General features: G+C 41.4%; 1 protein-coding gene across 1 annotated transcript; it reads right to left on the bottom strand.

The window, feature by feature from the left end:
* Positions 1 to 488: 488 nt before the first annotated feature.
* Positions 489 to 16,761, bottom strand: gpr176 (G protein-coupled receptor 176). The gene is made up of 3 exons (XM_080490070.1): positions 15,939 to 16,761; positions 6,257 to 6,509; positions 489 to 2,745 (listed from the first exon to the last, which is right to left on the bottom strand). The coding sequence occupies exons 1-3, from the start codon at positions 16,276 to 16,278 to the stop codon at positions 1,512 to 1,514; spliced, it is 1,827 nt and encodes a 608-aa protein (XP_080346196.1). The 5' UTR covers positions 16,279 to 16,761; the 3' UTR covers positions 489 to 1,511.

Below are 16,761 nucleotides of genomic sequence, written 5' to 3'. Positions count from 1 at the left end.
AAGTGAACGCTACAAGCCAAGGCCAGAGTATTCCCATTACAAATGTATGATTTTCTTGTTCTGTGTTACACTTCAAGGCAGCAGCTGCTTTGTGAGCTCTGTATTCATCCGGTGGTTGTGTATCTACCACAGCAGCCGCTCTGAACAGCATGAAGCATCCTTATAGATCATCTCTGGAACAGACGCACCAGAATAAACACATTACTCATCTGTTTCCTGCTTTTAACTAGTAGCTGTGGATATTGTTTCAAGTCAGGCGTGACTTCACAATTTTGCCTGATAACAGCGGGGGGGGGGGGGGGGGGGGGGGTAGCAGGGATTCAAGCTCTTTGTGGACATAGCAGGGCATTGTGGGTAGCCCCCGAAGGGAGTTACGGCTTGGCAAATATTTGAAGTGCAGCTGAACACTGTTTACCTCGGCTGAAGGTTCGGGCAGAAACTATTCCTGCTGAATTATGCATCATCACAAAGGAGACAGAGCCACAAGTGTCAGTCAGAGTATTCTTTTTAAATGATATCACAGAGGTTCTGGTGGTATAAAAGGTGCAATTGTTTCTGTGTGTTTACTTGCTTTATTTTGCAGTCATTTTAAAGAGCAATTGGTTTTAAAGACAACCTGTGAGAAAATCAATGAAAATTGACCAAAGGGAACCAAATGATCCCAAACAGAAACGGTAATATTCCTCATTTGTTTCAGCTGTTGGTGCACTTTGGGTTCCAAACAAGACTAAACACACAGTCTGATCGCTTCACATCTGTCAACATGTATTTGCATACGCTACATCTGCATTTTCATCATTCAAAAAAAATTAAAAATCCACTTAGATTTAAAGTACAAAGGACGAGATCATCTAGCACATGAGAGGGAATATTAATATTAAAGAAGTGGGACTTGAGAAGGTGAAAATTGTATGTTAATCTAAAAATTATGTTAACTATGGTTACAAAAATGGTCCCGCAAAAGGGTACGTGAAAGGACCGACGGTAAAATGTGTTCATTTACAGAGTGCAATCACAGCATCTTACAAAATATCCTGTTACTAGACCCAATATTTTCGCTGTCAGAATGTATTATTCAATATCAGTGCATCCCGTAGGAATTGGATTTGCACAGGGTGTTTATTTGGACTCCTGGTGCCAGCTTCAATCAAACAGGAGATAATAAAAAACACAACAGCTTTCTCAATCATTGTAAAGGCCGTTCATTGTGAAATTGTGTCTGTTGGAATAGTGCTAAGGCTGACATCATTCCCAGATTGAAAATGTTTGATATTGAATCTGTTCAGTAGGAAAACTTCCACGTCTCGCAGGTGACTGGCTTTTGTGCAGTCAAGTATAAAGTATGATCTTCTACAAACTGCAAATCAGATAAAAGTGTAAAGCAAAGGGTTTAAATTGACCAGAAGAAAGCGCATGTACATCAATATCTCTCGGAGGCCTGGTTGACCCATGAGGCCTGCCTGTAATGAATTCAGTGTTCAGTGTTGCTGATCAGAAAGCAGCAGAATTGTTCACAGGTCCACGGTGGGAATTGTGCTGACCTTGTTGTTCCTGCTGATGCGGCGTTCGGGCCGCGGCCTGGGCAGCTTAGTCTGGATCAGCTCCTCGGGGGTGTTACCCAGCGGGGGCAGCAGCCTTTTCTTGCTGTTCCTGGTTTCAGGTAGCCACTGAGGGGGCAGCTCAAACGGTCCAAAGCCAAACTGCGGTGAGTCCTCTGCTTCAGTGGGCGTGGCGGGAGCCACCTGTGACGAGGAGGCGTACGCACACGTGTGCACCGGAGAGGCTCGGGGTGCAACCGCTGAAGCAGTGGCCTCTTTTGTGACAATGAGCCCTCCTCCTGTTCCCTGCAGGGGCTCTTTGTTGGAACCACCTTCACTTCGGACGCTCCCGAGTCTTGACCGGCTCTTTTGGTCTTCTTTGGGCCCGGAGCAGCTCCCTGATCCTTGAGGGGGAACCTCATTTTCCACGTTCTCCTCTTCTTCCTCCTCAGACGGTTTGAAGATCTGCTGCTGGCCGATGTTAAACATCTCCAGAAGTTGGCTCCCTGAGCGGCCAGCTGTCTCCAATCCTACAGGCTCTCCAATCGGCCCCTCTGTCCCTAAAGAGGCCAGACCTCCAGTGGTGACCACGTTACGGCGGCTGTAACGTCTATGAAGCCGGGCCAGCAGGTCCAGCCAGCTGTGACGAGCCGAGCGGTTAACGGTCAGAAATAAGAGTGGGTTGGTGAGCAGGGAGATCTTGGGCAGCCAGAGGGCTGTGAGGTACAAGGCGACAGGCAGCTTTTCAGTCTCTGCTAAGATAGTGCGGTAAACCACCAAGGCCCCATAGGGGGCGCTGCAGGCAGAGAAGGCCAGGACCACCGCCAGGAGAGTGGCATGTAGTTCGGCTTCTCTCTGAGAAACATACGGGATGGAGATGCTGTTCTGGGGAGTCCGCAGCGCCGCAATGATCACCTTCTTCTTCTGGCTGGCGCTGAGCGCTCTGCGAATCAGCAGCATGAAGAGGAAGACCAGAGCCAGGGGCAGGATCACCGTGGTGAGGTTGTAGATCAGCACGTACACCATGTGGCCCAGGGAGCGGGCATGGTCGTCGGAGCAGGACGAGGTCACGTACACATCTGTCACGTTGGTCACGGCAAACACGGGGAAGCTGGCCACAGCTGCATGGACCCAGATGTAGATGACCAGATCTCGAGATCTCGCGTCCGAGATTTTCCTCTCTAATGGATACAGCACCGAGTAGTACCTGCAGACAGCAGCACAACAGTACCTCAGTCTAACAACTTCAATTCAAGCCTTTTCAGGTATTTTATGATGATTAACATGGAAATACAGATAGACGGCAGGATAATGTACCTTGGGTGTGCCAATAGCACTGAAACGAAAGCACCTTGATACTAAAATATTTCCCACTGTTCAAATCTACAATCTACAATGAAGGAAGTTGGCTTAAATTGACATACAGTAACGCTCTCTGATGGAAGTATGAGAGAGTGCAAGTGTAAAATATGAAAAAGTAAAATAGTGTGCAGCCGTTACAATAGCAGCAAGCAGACATGAAGGTAAGGCATGCAGGAGTTTATCTAATAAAACATTTAGACAGCTCATTTATCCTACAGCTTCTAAACTCATTTACGGAAGTCTGTTTCTGCCACGTGGGATAAAAATGCATACTAATGTCTTTGTTATGATACGATAATGAGATACAGACTCATGATCATGACAAAACAAAGATATAAATGGCATATAAACCCATAACTCGATGAAGAGTTATGATTTGGGGAAATTAAATCTTATATGAGGTACAGATTTGTAATATACTGGCAACCTGGGCAGGATGAACCTTGACTCTCACACAGGATCAGGAGTCATAAGATACTTTATCATAAATATGAGAAACTGAGTTTCAATTATAATGCATCTTATTAAAGAATAAGTCATATTAGTAAGATGCATAGGAACGACAATCTTAATCATATTTCAGATGTAGTATTGATAAACAAAACACATGTAAAGATTACATGAAATCGTAACAATATACCCTTTTTAATGAGGTAAGACTAATTTTAACTGGATGCGAACCAGGATTCCGCTCAAACGGTCTTGTTTTTAAAATCGGTAACAGCTATGTATGATGCATTTTCTCATATGTAATGAAAATAAGTCTCGACTATACCTTCAGAGATGAACAAAGTGCAACGAATCAGCTACTCTGAGGATCTTATTCAAGACTCGTAATGACTCATATGATGACATTTCACATTGATAATTTTTCAATTTATCTGTGGTGTGATAATAGATGCAGAGGTAAAAGTGTGTGATGTTCAATATGCACCCACATCACTGCACCTTCTGCTGTCTGCATTACCGACAACAGTATTCAGAGTGTCTCATATCCTTTTGTTGTCCTGTGATCATAAACAAATGACAGGAGGGAGTTATTGTTTCCGAAGACCGGCGCTTTCTCTGCCACTTTATGAGCGTGTGTGTATGAGCCCGCTGTATCAACCTGCCTGTGCAACCGCAGCCTTGATTACACTTCCCGGTAATAAATAATTCATCGGTTTGATATAATTCGAACTGTAGTTGCTATGGCGGCTTCATAATCTTTATAGGAGTGAAAACCAAGGTTGAAGTGAAAATCTGACTACAGTCGTGAAAAGGTAAATGAACCTCATCTTTAAAACGGATAAACTACAATCAGTGTACTTCTGCTCATCTCTTCTGATTGTTTTTTTTCTTCTTTTTTTTTTTTTAACAATGGCAATATTCATTCATCATCTTTTGTGAAGCTTCACTTGGGGATTAATGAGGAGACTTAAACTGTTATTTACTAGTGTGATCATGATTAACGGGGACGTGGGAGAGTCAGAATGCTGGTGAATATGTTAGACTTTGGATAGTAGTATGTTTAGGAAAGCTCAGAGAAGCAGATTTCACCCTGCAGCCTGATAAATCAAGGGACTCTGTTAAACCTACACTATCACTGTTTGGATACATACAGGAATCATAATGTTGGTAAACCTTAGTTTTTCCACAGTTGTCCATATAAAGCCATGGCAGATATTTAGTTCACTATCACGAGATTTCCTTATTATGACAGTCAGGCTATTTAAAATATTGCTGCAATGATTGCATAATGCAAAACATTGCCCAAGTGTTCTATCATTGCCATTTGATGCACTTTCCAGTCGTTGTATTAGCTATGAATGAATATTCAGGATGTGGAGGCTGCTGTACACTTTTTGCAGCGAGCAGAAATTTCTAAGTACTGAGGCAAATTAGTGCAAACGGTTTGGTGGATCCCTCTTGCATATCAATCGGTGGAAGAGACTTTTCCACCTGATTCATCTAAACACTTTGTGGATTCACTCATGGAGGACGTTATTGTTTCTGTTTGTCATCTAGTGTCAGAGATTGAATAAAAGAGGCAGGATTTGCAGAGAGCGGTGAGAAAGGAGTTGACGTTTTAAGTGTCCCATTGGAGAGTAAACCACATCCTTAATATCCATCCTGCAAAGTCACCGCTTCTCTTAATCCCCATTAAGCCTTCTATTGAAAGAAAATGTAGGAAAACGCTAACCGGGAAAGTAAACAGACTCATCCGAAGAAAATAAACATGATACTTAATGAAATATTGGTACTGGTAAGACCTACTATAAAAGGATAAATTGACAAGCACCTCTTCAAATAGTTACCTCACCACAATGTTTGTACAACTGCATGTTTTCAAGAGCTGCCAGTGTGATATTTAGCACCTCCCTTTAATGTGAGTAGTTCTGTAATGAAGTGGAAGTAATAATGAAATTCAGAGGGCTTTTTTTGGGGGGGTGATTGTATAATATATATTGTATCTATACATATCACAGGACTCAGTGGAGAGACTCTCATGTGTACTAAGTGGAAATGAATGTGGATGAGTTTGTATTGAAATAAAGTAAAGATATTCAAGTGAAACAGCTGATATTTTGTTTCCAAACATTCAAGAGTTGTGTTTCCGGGCTTCTAGAATAGAACAGTAGTAAATAGCACTATTCTTGATATTTGCGACAAAAGCAACGTAAGAGGATTGCTGTTGTGTTTATTTTCTGGCTGTTGAAGTTGAAAAAAATTTATTTTTACAATAAAACGACAGTAGCTTTAAGAAGAAGAGACACTCTATGTGGGCAGCAGCCATTTCAGCATTTAGCGCTGCAGGGCAGCCTGGGACACATGCTCCATCGATTGCAGTCCTCCACCCCTCTTATCCTCTCATCAGGGTGCAGATGAAGACAGAAAAAGTCTCTTTTTCTTTCCACAAAAAAACAAAACAAAACAAACTTAAACAATCTGAGCTCCTGCACCGAAGGCCCCCCCATAAGAGAAGTACTCCAGCTGACTCAGCCGAGCGACATATTGATAAAATGATCCAAAGAATTGATTAATTGATTTACGATCCAATTCTCTAAAGTGGCCCTGCCAAATACTGCAGAGTGAGTGGGAGGTGCCTGCTAGCTGTTTTCAAACACATATTTCAAAGTCAGCGGCTGTGGCTGCTCCCCTGAAGTGAGCAAAACACAAAACTACGCGAGGACAAAAGAGCCCTTTTGGGTTTGTTTGTTTTTTTTTTTTTTTTTGTCCTCTTCATTTCAGCACTGTTTTTAATTTCAAGAGTAAACCGCAATCATCCCTGAATAAAAAACCTATTATTCCGGTCTACTTCACCCAAAGTGTACAAACCGAAAAGGATTTTAATGTCAAACGTGTCGTGTGTTGACCTGTCGAGGGCGATGGCGCTGAAGCTGAGCACGGTGACCGAGCAGAAAAGTTTATGCAGGAACTTGAGGGCCTTGCAGAGCAGCAGCGTGTGAAGCCACCAGCAGCAGCGGGGGTTTGCGCCCAGCGCCACGTCGAAGGGGACGCACACCAGGCCGGCGCAGATACCCGAGCACGCCAGGTTCTTGATGAATCGATTGGTGACGGACTTGAAGACATTGGTGCAGCAGGTGCACCAAATCACTGTGGCGTTGCCTGTGAGAAGCGAGAAAGACACTCAGATCAGACATATGTGTGCAGGGTTGACCGGGTGGGAAGGCACTACAACCAAAGATTTTTTTTTTTCTTGACAGAGCACATCAAACTCCCCTGGTTTCTAATAGATGCTTCAAAAGAAACTAGGGCTTCTGAGTTGGACGTTCGCGAGGATATTTGAAAACTAATGCAGCCAGTTTCTAACACAACATGCAGTAAATAACAAAAAGATATGACACTTGCATAGTTTTACAAGCCACGTGACTGGTGGGTTTGTTTCAGGCGTCTTTGAGAAGCTGCCACAGATCTGCTGGATTAAGACCTTCTCACATGCTTCACATAATCCCAGTCTGACGCATTAACGTGGCGATCAGGGCTCTTTATGAATGTGGCTGCACGTTTTGGGCAGATCAAATGCCTTCCTGACTCCACAGCTTGACGTACATCATCAACACTAGAAATTTGATCTTAAGATGTTCATTTAAGTTGTTTGAAGTTCAAGTAGACTTATATTTATATTCATTTTATATTCCAATTAAGGAAAGAATTCTTATAATTTCATTATGAGAACTAATTGATCTCTTAAAAACCATTCATTGTTGCATTTACACGAAGAAAAGGTTTATATATATTTATTAATGCGCACAAAATCTTACTCTAGAATGAAGTTAAATTAAAAAAAAAAATCTAAGAAACAAATATGCATTTCGGCTTCTACTTTATAACATCAATGAATTTGCCTATGTACTGGTTTATCATCATTTAAGTCCAACTTGCAAACTGATTCAAACTAATGTTGCCTCGCAGGAAAAAAACATAGTGATGACAGTTCAGTGTGACTTAAACAAAAAAAATTATCTATTTGTTCGATTCACCAATTTCCTCATCTTTTATTATCACTATTACCGATATTGGATATATAAAGAACATGGTTGCAAGGCATTGACTATATAAGCACTGCATGAAACAAAACGGGCAAAAGAATGTATCCGACTTTAACGGTGTTTAAAAAAGAAGATGCTGATGAGGGCGGCCGCCGCTCCGCAGGCGGATCGCTCTAACAGAGTCTCGATCTCTTAGTCTTCCACCATGTTGTGAGGACTGTCAGCAGGATGCTGCCTGAGGACTTGATGTTATACAGAGGACGCTGCGTCTGGCAAATGCAGCAGCACTCAAAAACAATTCAGATTCTCATGAGTATTTGTAACACACTTGTTTTTTTGTTTTTTTCTTCTCTGCTAACCGAGTGCAATGCTTAGGTTTGAATCAACGTCCAAAAAATAAAAAGAACTGATCATCGTCAAACAGATTTGCTCCCCTGAAAGTATTTTGGGCGTTAGAAAGAAAAAAAACTGTGTAACCTGTACATGAGGGACAGTGTGTGCTTGCAGAGACGTGTGAAGGAGCAACACATGCAGGTCTCTTGTCAGGTGGAAAAAAAATAAAAAATTAAGAAAAACAGAATCCCACTTTACAATAGGTTTAGAAGACAGATTATGTGATTATGTGTGATTATGTGATTGTGCTGAAAGCGCTGAAAGGACCTACGTCTGTCACAAACGTAAGATATTTTGATTTCTCTGCAGTATGAAAAGATTAAGCCTGGCGGGAAGGCACAAGTCCATTGTGTAAGATTGCGTAAGGCTATCCTTTTTATGTTGCTTTCCTAAATTTACACCGAGACGATAGTAAAGACTCATGATTACAGTTAAAACGATGTACTTCATTCTACCGGAGGCACACCGACTGACGTCAGGTCAGAGAGGACCGAGGTGATATCAGCTCCTTCAAAAGTAATTACCAGTGGAGTGTTAGCTGTGCTCCCATTGTCAAAAACACAGTAATCTGTCTTTTGGTGAAGAAGAAAGTCGTTTTGTCTGAAGGCTGTTATTTTTTTGGATCTGTCTAATTCTTGAAAAAAATGTGCCTCTGTCAGTCAGACAGAAACAGACACTCATCATCAGTCAACATTAAATAAATATATAGTTCAAGTTTAAAATGCCTTTTAAAAAGCCTTCCACACAATGACAGTCAGGTTCGATCTGGAAGCTTTAATAGAATACAGTGTCTTACTTACTTACTTTACTTACTTAGTCTTACTGCAGGAGTAATCTTTCCTGTATATAGACGTAGTAAATAATTAAATACATTTTTCCCGCTGTATTCTGTGATGCTGACTTGTGGGTGATGATGAAATTCACAGAAAATCCAGTGTTTCAAATGCAGAACTAGATAAAGGAAAATATTGGGGTACGTGTGATGTACTGATTAATCGGGGGTACAGTCATCCAGTCACCTTCTATACTGATTTACATCACTGGTCAAACACAGAAAGACATCATCACTACAAATAATTTACCAAACAGCCTCGTCAAATAGTCTCAATTGCATGTTTTCTTTTTTTGATTGAGTGATCTAAAAAAAAAAACATTATGTGCAAAATCTACTACATCCTGAAAACATTTTTTAATTTAAAAAAAAAGCAGTCCGAAATTCTGTCACGTATCAATAAATATGATTTCCGCAGCCTCTTGAATGCACATTTTCACATCTTCAATGCTATTTCACCAACAGCTCACTTTTCCTGCAGCATCACAGAACTGTCAGCTGCAGGCATTGTTGCCATTCGCTGTTTGTTCTGTTCTGTGAGTCAACGTCAAGAGTCGGCCTCTAATTTGACTAAAACTGACATTTTTGTCTGGGGGTTTTGTCAGCAACATACACCTAGAAACGATCAGATTATTATCTGAGCTGCAATAAATCCACAAGCACTGAATTCTTGAGCTCCATCTACACGGAGACGTTTTAATTTACAAAAGGTTTTTCCATGCAAACAACACTGCATCAAGGAATGTTATTTCCGCACTGAAATGAGGAGGAGGAGATGTTGTAAAAGCCAAAACAAGCTCAGGAAGCTTCTGTTGTCTGTATCCACCATTGTAATGTTGTTGGCAGGGTTCAGAGGGAGGAAGATCTCTCTCATCAGCGCTTATGCATTTTCATCTGTAAGGGCAGAGATGCTGAGCAAGCCGGTTTGGAAGTTCAGCACTGACGCTTTCTGAAAGCGCCGGCTTTATGTGGACAAACTTTAGCCTGAGTTGGTTCATCGCGAGTTGCTGAGCTGCAGATCGGCTGTCTGTCTCTGCCTGAATCACTGCAGGCTTCCACTTCTTTCCAAAGACTAGTAATAAATGACTAATATTCAAAGATTACAATCATGGTGAGAAGTCAACGATGACATAATGCAAACCATAAAGGCCTCCTGTGTCAAACTGATGCTCAAACACAAGTCCACGCTGGACCAAAGGATTCTGGCTGTTTAAAATACAATACAATATACTTGCAAGCAATGCAACGCAGATTTTAGAGCTATCAAATATATATATTGGGAGAATTTTCCATCCACTATTTCTGAAGTGACCCTGAAACTCACTGCCCAAGTGACCATATTTGGTAACTTCGTTAACGTGCTTACTTACATTGTTCTGAACCGTGATCAATTTTACTGAATAACACAATATAGGAAGAAATAGTGTAATATTATTCTTAAATATTATTCAGATAGGCATTGTTTCTTATAATAGTGTAATGATCACAGTGTTTGTTCTATTGTTCTCACTTCATTAAGCCTCGGAGGTCATGCTGGGTGTAATTTTATTCTCTTTTGATTTCATATGCAAACCTATTAACAGTGAATTATGGCATTTCAACCAAAAAGCCAGTGTTGCTGTTTTTTTCTTTTTCAAATAAATAGACTGATCACCAGAAATATATATCTTAGAATTAGATAAAAGAAATAGCTTCATTAAAATCACAACAACAAAAGAAAATTACAATGGAGTGGTTAATTTCACCTCAGCAACAGTAGAAAATGCCAAACCACTCAGCATTTCCTTACGGATGGTCTCCCTATTGATAACTAATCACTGTAAATAATTAGTCCGGCGTGACCAGGGCTTTGACAGGAGACGTGTGACGGGCTAACTACTGCACAGCTCCAGTGGTGTGATGTGACACCCTTGTTCGTGGCTGCAAAACAAGTGCTGCATGTGAGATCACACTTCCAGCCCAATATGTGAAATGAGAGGAAAAAATCAGCAAGTTCTGTTGCATTTACAAGGGATTCCCACCGGTATGAAATCGCAGGCTTGTGAACACCAAGTTCCCCACAAAGAGTCAGCTGTGACTAATAAAATATGGTGTCCTTGTCAGTGACTTCATGCAGACCACTGTGTGGCCTCCCTTCTTTCATTGTACGAGCATGCATTGTTTCCAAAACCACTTTGTCCTTCCAAGCTTCCAACACTCACCTGGTACTTCAGGAACACCTTGGCAACCATAGAAAGAGCAGCCAATAGGGAGAAAGAGCAAACATAATAGCGTTTTTCTTTTTTTTTTTTTGTTGTTGTTATTTTTTGCACCTAACAAATTGCAGCGTACCTAAAAGTGGCACCGTGATGGAAAAGGAAAAATAACACAATCTTTTGGAAATGCTTTTGTTCGGCTTCCAATTAAGTTGTCTCATCTATGGCTTGGCGCTAATGAGCTGCTGTTTTTTAGGCGTGGGTTGACAGAGGCGAGGTACGTTCAGGTGTCTAAAGATAGTAACAGGAGCTGTTTGAGCACCGGGTGCTGTTAGAAGCATTAACACGTGTAACAGCTTTTAAGGCACATCATGACGGTGTTGAACCTACTTTGGTTTGAGGTATTTTTATGAACCGCAGTGAGAACTGGAGGGCCAGCCAGTCCACGTCATTCCTCACAGACCTGATTACGATGGTTGTAAATGTCAACCACTACCAAGCACATTATGACATATTAATCAGATTAGCAGTATGAACACTGACCTGTGCTTTATCAGTGCAGCCGGGTCATTTCCTTTGCTTATTACTGGGGATGTTACAAGAAAGCATGCCAGAGAGTGTGTTTTAGCTGCTGCCTTCCAGGATCATGTGATTCAACATGTTGGATTTGGCACACGTTTTATGACAGATGTTGGAGGTGAAGGGCCACATAGAGGTGACATTACCTCAGCGGTACTCGCACCAGCAAGTTTGGTCGCAAGCTCACATTGCACACATGCAATGTTTCTGATTTTTGCCAAGAAAAACATTTGTCAATTGAGCTCTGCATCATTAATAAAATATGAATTTTGTAATATACTCAATACAAACAGTTTAAGTCATTAGATTTTAAAATACAGGAGCATTAGTTAAAAATAATAATCCATATACAATCTATTCAATGTGTTCTTTGCCTTTTGATTACTTCCTTCAGGGTTTGACAGACTGGATCATCTGCCTCCATCTCACCGGGCTCCTATTTATTTGTAGTTTGTCCGCGTAATCAATTTGTTTTCTTTCCACATAGTCAGGAAAAAAATTGCAAATGTGAGAATTAGCATGAGCGCTGGGTTAGTTTGGTTCTAATAAAAACAATAAAGAGCAGTCTGAAGTGGATTGATACAAACATTCTGAATCTGTCAAAGCCAAATGTTTCTATTGAGGATTCCAGTGTTAAAAAAAACAACTGAATTACTATCTAAATACAAATGTCATATAAATGTTTTGTAAATCTACATTGTTTCAGTGCAGATAAGAGTTTACAAGACATATCCTCTGCTTGTTGGCATGAGCTACTTGTACCTGTCATTGTAAAGTACACTACGGCTACATAAATGCCCCCACGCCATAGTAAGAAGGTCATCAAGTCAGAGTCGGACTACAACAGTCATGTGAGGAGCTTTGTCAACTTTAACAAAAGCAACGAAGATGTTCAAGAAAAGGGATAAGAAGAAATAACATGTAACTTTAACTCATTAGTATTAGTATTAGTATTAGTATTAGTATTAGTATTAGTATTAGTATTAGTAATCAAAATGCCAGTTTTGTTTGAGGAATGTCTGGTGAAAATGGAATATACAGTGTAGTATACTGGTTTCTCTGTGTCACAACAGCAGCTCCGACCCTTTCGAGCATGAACTCTCAAAGACCTCTGAGGGTGGCCGGGGGTATCTGACACAAAGAATCTGACACAAAGACATTAGCAGCAGACCCTTTCAGTAATCCAGCACGCAGTCAGTCTGAGCCCCCGTGGTTCAAATCACCACAGCTGACCACAAGCGCCCCACACAGCCTCCGCTTCCCAGACGTGTTCCCACCCTGTCAAACAGCCATAATGTATCAAAGTCCCTCTGGTTTAACACCCTTTCTTCCCCCCGTCTGACATGCTGTCACCTGAAACGCACTCACTGGATGTTTTCTCGGGTACATCAGTAATCTGTCCAATGTAGTGGAAGACATTTGTATAAAAAGAAAACTTTCTCTGATTCAATACAAATGAATCCAGGGGTCATTTAATTGATCCAGATTCAACTCAGCTCCATTTTCAACAACAGCTTCGCACACTAATACCCTGTTTCACTCTGTTCATCAGACATCTCGGCGGCATTTCTGATTAATATTCTCAATTTTAATCAACACATCAAAATTATCGTTCACCAGCTTTGAAAATGTTCTAAAATCCACCCTGCTTGTCGCCTTTTGTCAACCATTTAGATTACCACAACTCTTTGTTCTCTTGTCGATCCAAATCAAACACGAACAACCTTCAGCTGACACACTGCTCACTAATATGAACAAAACAGAATAATACATCAATCCAATTTTAGCTTCACTGCACTGCTTACCGGTACATATTAGAATTGATTTTAAGATTGCAGTTATTACTTTTGAGGCGAGGATGGGACTGACCCAGTTTCACTCCATATGAACCGAAGCGAAACCTCTAAGGTCATTGATACCCGGAACAACATTACAAATCAGGGGTGACAAATCCCTTTCCGTGAATGCCGTGGTGCTCGAAAATGACCTGCTGGAGGAAATTGTGCCAGCCTCACCCTGTCCTCTTTTAACTTCATACTGAAAACACATCTTTGTAAATAGATAATTATGAATCCACTATATTCTGTACAAATTGAATGTTCTTTTTTGAGGGGTGTCTTTGTTCTGTTTTGAGCTGCATTGGGTTGTTTGAACCTTTTATAGAACAGCCGTTGAAATAGATCTTCACCATTTATTATTATTATTATTATTATTATTACTATTATGCTGACGTGTGATTCAAATACCACATTCACATGTCTGCTAATTTAGGGGCCAAAATATCAGACACACCACCTTATCCACCACTATAAACTATATCAAAACCTTTAGTTAACTAAATAAATGAATACCTTTATTACAGCCCCAAGCAAAACTAGTCAGTATTATCTTTTTCAAATGCAGAATTTATGGCAAAACTGTTGTGATAGGCGAAATAGCAATACATTGTTACAGTCTACCTAATTTCTTAACTGGATAACGTCTATACAGAGGTTTTTTTTAATCTATTAACTAATCAGTATTATCAGCTTGAGTCTCATTATTTGTAATTTTATTTTTGTTGTATATATTTTTCCCACCACTGACGCAAAACAAAGAGAACAAACAATAATTTTGTTAAAACACCATTCTTAACATCCATTCATGTCTTGTTTTCTTAACCCTGCCACATTGTAGTGCGCAGGAGGTGATATAGAGTCAAAGCAACAGTCATTTGGTCATTTCTTGCCACTTGTGGTGTCAATTGCGCCGCGTTTCATCATCGTGTACACTACAAAAAGCCTCGGCCGCTCTCAGAGACCACAACAGAAAGAGTCACTGGAGGCTCGAGTGTATGTTTTCTGTGGCTGGGAGACGTGGTGTCACAGCCACATCCATTCACAGAGCGCATTTTAAGATGGGGTGGGGGAGTAGGTTTGTGGCTGCTGATGAGATGGAATGAGATGTTAAAACCAGGACTGTGTGAGCCTGATGTGCTCGTAGACCATCAATGCTCACTGCTCCTTCCCCAACTCCATCACCATCCGCAGGAGCAGCCTGTATTTCTACCAGCAGCAGCAGCAGCAGGGGCAGTTCTCACAAAGACAGAAGCTTTAAACATGCATGCACGGTGATATCTGCCATTTATCTGTTACAAAAGCAACATTAATCAAGTTTATGTCCACAGCCCACCAAGATGTTGTTTTTTCTTAATATTGCCATCCAAAAAATGTGACTTAAATGGGAACGTCACCTTCAATTATTGTTCATTTTAAATGGTTGATTTTCTAACTACAATAAACTGCGACTGTTTCATTTTTGTTTCTGTTAAAGTAACCACCAACTGAATCTCTCAACACCAAACACACAGTCAGGCTCCCAGGGACACAGTGCCGAAGGAGACACAAAGTAATTGAGTGGAACCAACCTACGTAACAGTCTTCAAACCACTTGGGAAGACATTTTGAAAGTAAATGGCCGTAAACAATCAAATGATATATGTAAAGACTTTCACCATCCTTACTATGTTATTTGTAGAAATGAGCAGGAGTGACCAAGGAATATGTTGAGAGTGATATGGTGGGGTGAGGTGCCTCAGATTGAATAGTAAGAGGGCAGTGCCACAGGGTTTGCAGTTAGACTGATCATATATGACATCTTTCACTTGGAGCCTTGAGGGTGAAGCCAGGAGGGGCCGGCTTCCTGTCACTGATGGTTTGAATGGTGGATGACAGCAAAATAATGAAACTATATGTAATTTTGATTGTGTATTCTAAAATATTCCAAGCTTCAAATTGATTTAGTGTGCAACATCTTTGAAGATCTTCCATCCATCCATCTACTATACTCTTTTTTTTTTTTTTTGGAGTGCTGGAGCTGCCACCAGCTCACATTTACACCTACAGTTAATATAGAATGACAAGTCAAACTCTGTGTGACTGTGGAATGAATCTGCCTGAAGAAAACCCAGGAGGACATGAAAAAATAAAAGATCCACAAAGAGAGGCAGCCTACAGGACTCAAACTGAAACCATAGAACTAACCACTCCACCACCATGATGCTCCTTTGGAGACCTTATGTAGTCACAAACCTTTGTTTCTTTATTATTGAAGGAGAACAAAAAGCCATATGATCGAGACAGACATCCAAATTCTTTTTTTTTGTTTGTTTGTTTGTTTGTTTGTTTGTTTGTTTGTTTGTTTGTTTTTGGCACAGGTGAAGCTGCTTGTTGATTGTTGGAAACTGCTTCAGCTATTTTAATCATCCAGGCACAAAAAATGTCCTCACTGAAAGGTCCCCATGACCCAGATCTTTGACTCAAACTACTGAGACTTCTGGAAAATAGAGGGGGACGTTGTGTCTATGTGTGTATGTGTGTGTGGGTGTGTGTGTGTGTGTGTGTGTGTGTGTGTGTGTGTGTGTGTGTGTGTGTGTGTGTGTGTGTGTGTGTGTGTGTGTGTGTGTGTTTCATTAAGCCACCCAAAAGCTGTGCACAGATTTATTTAATTATTTATTTTTGTTATGAGGATTTATGTCTGGACTATCCATGTGTATGAACGCACTCACCGAGCAGTGACCCTATGAGGATGAAGACCTGGATGGTGGTGGTGAAGTCCCGGTAGGCTTGCTCTCGGATGAGAGGCTGCTCCTCGTCCAGCCCGGTCCCTTCGGCAGGCGGGCTGCCGTCCCACCGGCTCGACGGACTGGACGCGTTGAGGAGATCCAGCCAGAGGTGGGCTGCTGTGAAATTGGCCGCACCGTCCCCCGCCGTCGCTGCCCGGCTTCCACTCTCCATGTCGAGACTCACCCCGGGGATCCACGCGGCGGATTTCCTCTCTCTTTTTTTCCTTTTTTTTAAGAAAGCAGGCAGATTGGCAGAGCCATATCTGACCTGCGGTTTCTGCATGTAGAGATGATGGCTTAAAAGAGGGAAATCTTCATTTCACAGCTTGGATGCGAATGAAGATGCAGAGTGGGCATAAAGCAGGCATTGCGCACGGCTGCCAGCAATGACAGGGTGTTTTGTATATGAATATGACTGATTAAATTAAGAGCAAGAGAAAAAAATAACGTGGTCAAATAATCAAACATCAACGCATAAGGAAATGGAGAGCTGGGACGTGTGCTCGATAATGCTCCGATGCGGACGCATGGCAGGAATGACCGGGATCCGTGCGCAGTGTGGATGGATGGATGGATGGATGGATGGATGGATGGATGCAGCCCTCTGAACACTTCAAACCACACTGGCTGATTGCAAAGTGTCCATTCCGGGAAGGAAGCCTGCAGAACCGAGAACGCCGAACCATCACCTCTTGTCGAAAAAGAAAAAAAAAAATATATATATATATATATTGTAGCTGACAGGCTTGTTACTCCTGCTGTCGCT

This window comes from Lipophrys pholis (assembly GCF_963383615.2).
Source record: "Lipophrys pholis genome assembly, chromosome: 21".
Lineage (NCBI taxonomy): Eukaryota > Metazoa > Chordata > Actinopteri > Blenniiformes > Blenniidae > Lipophrys > Lipophrys pholis.
The sequence above is the reverse complement of the archived record's forward strand: the minus strand, read 5'-3'. Positions and strand labels throughout refer to the sequence as shown.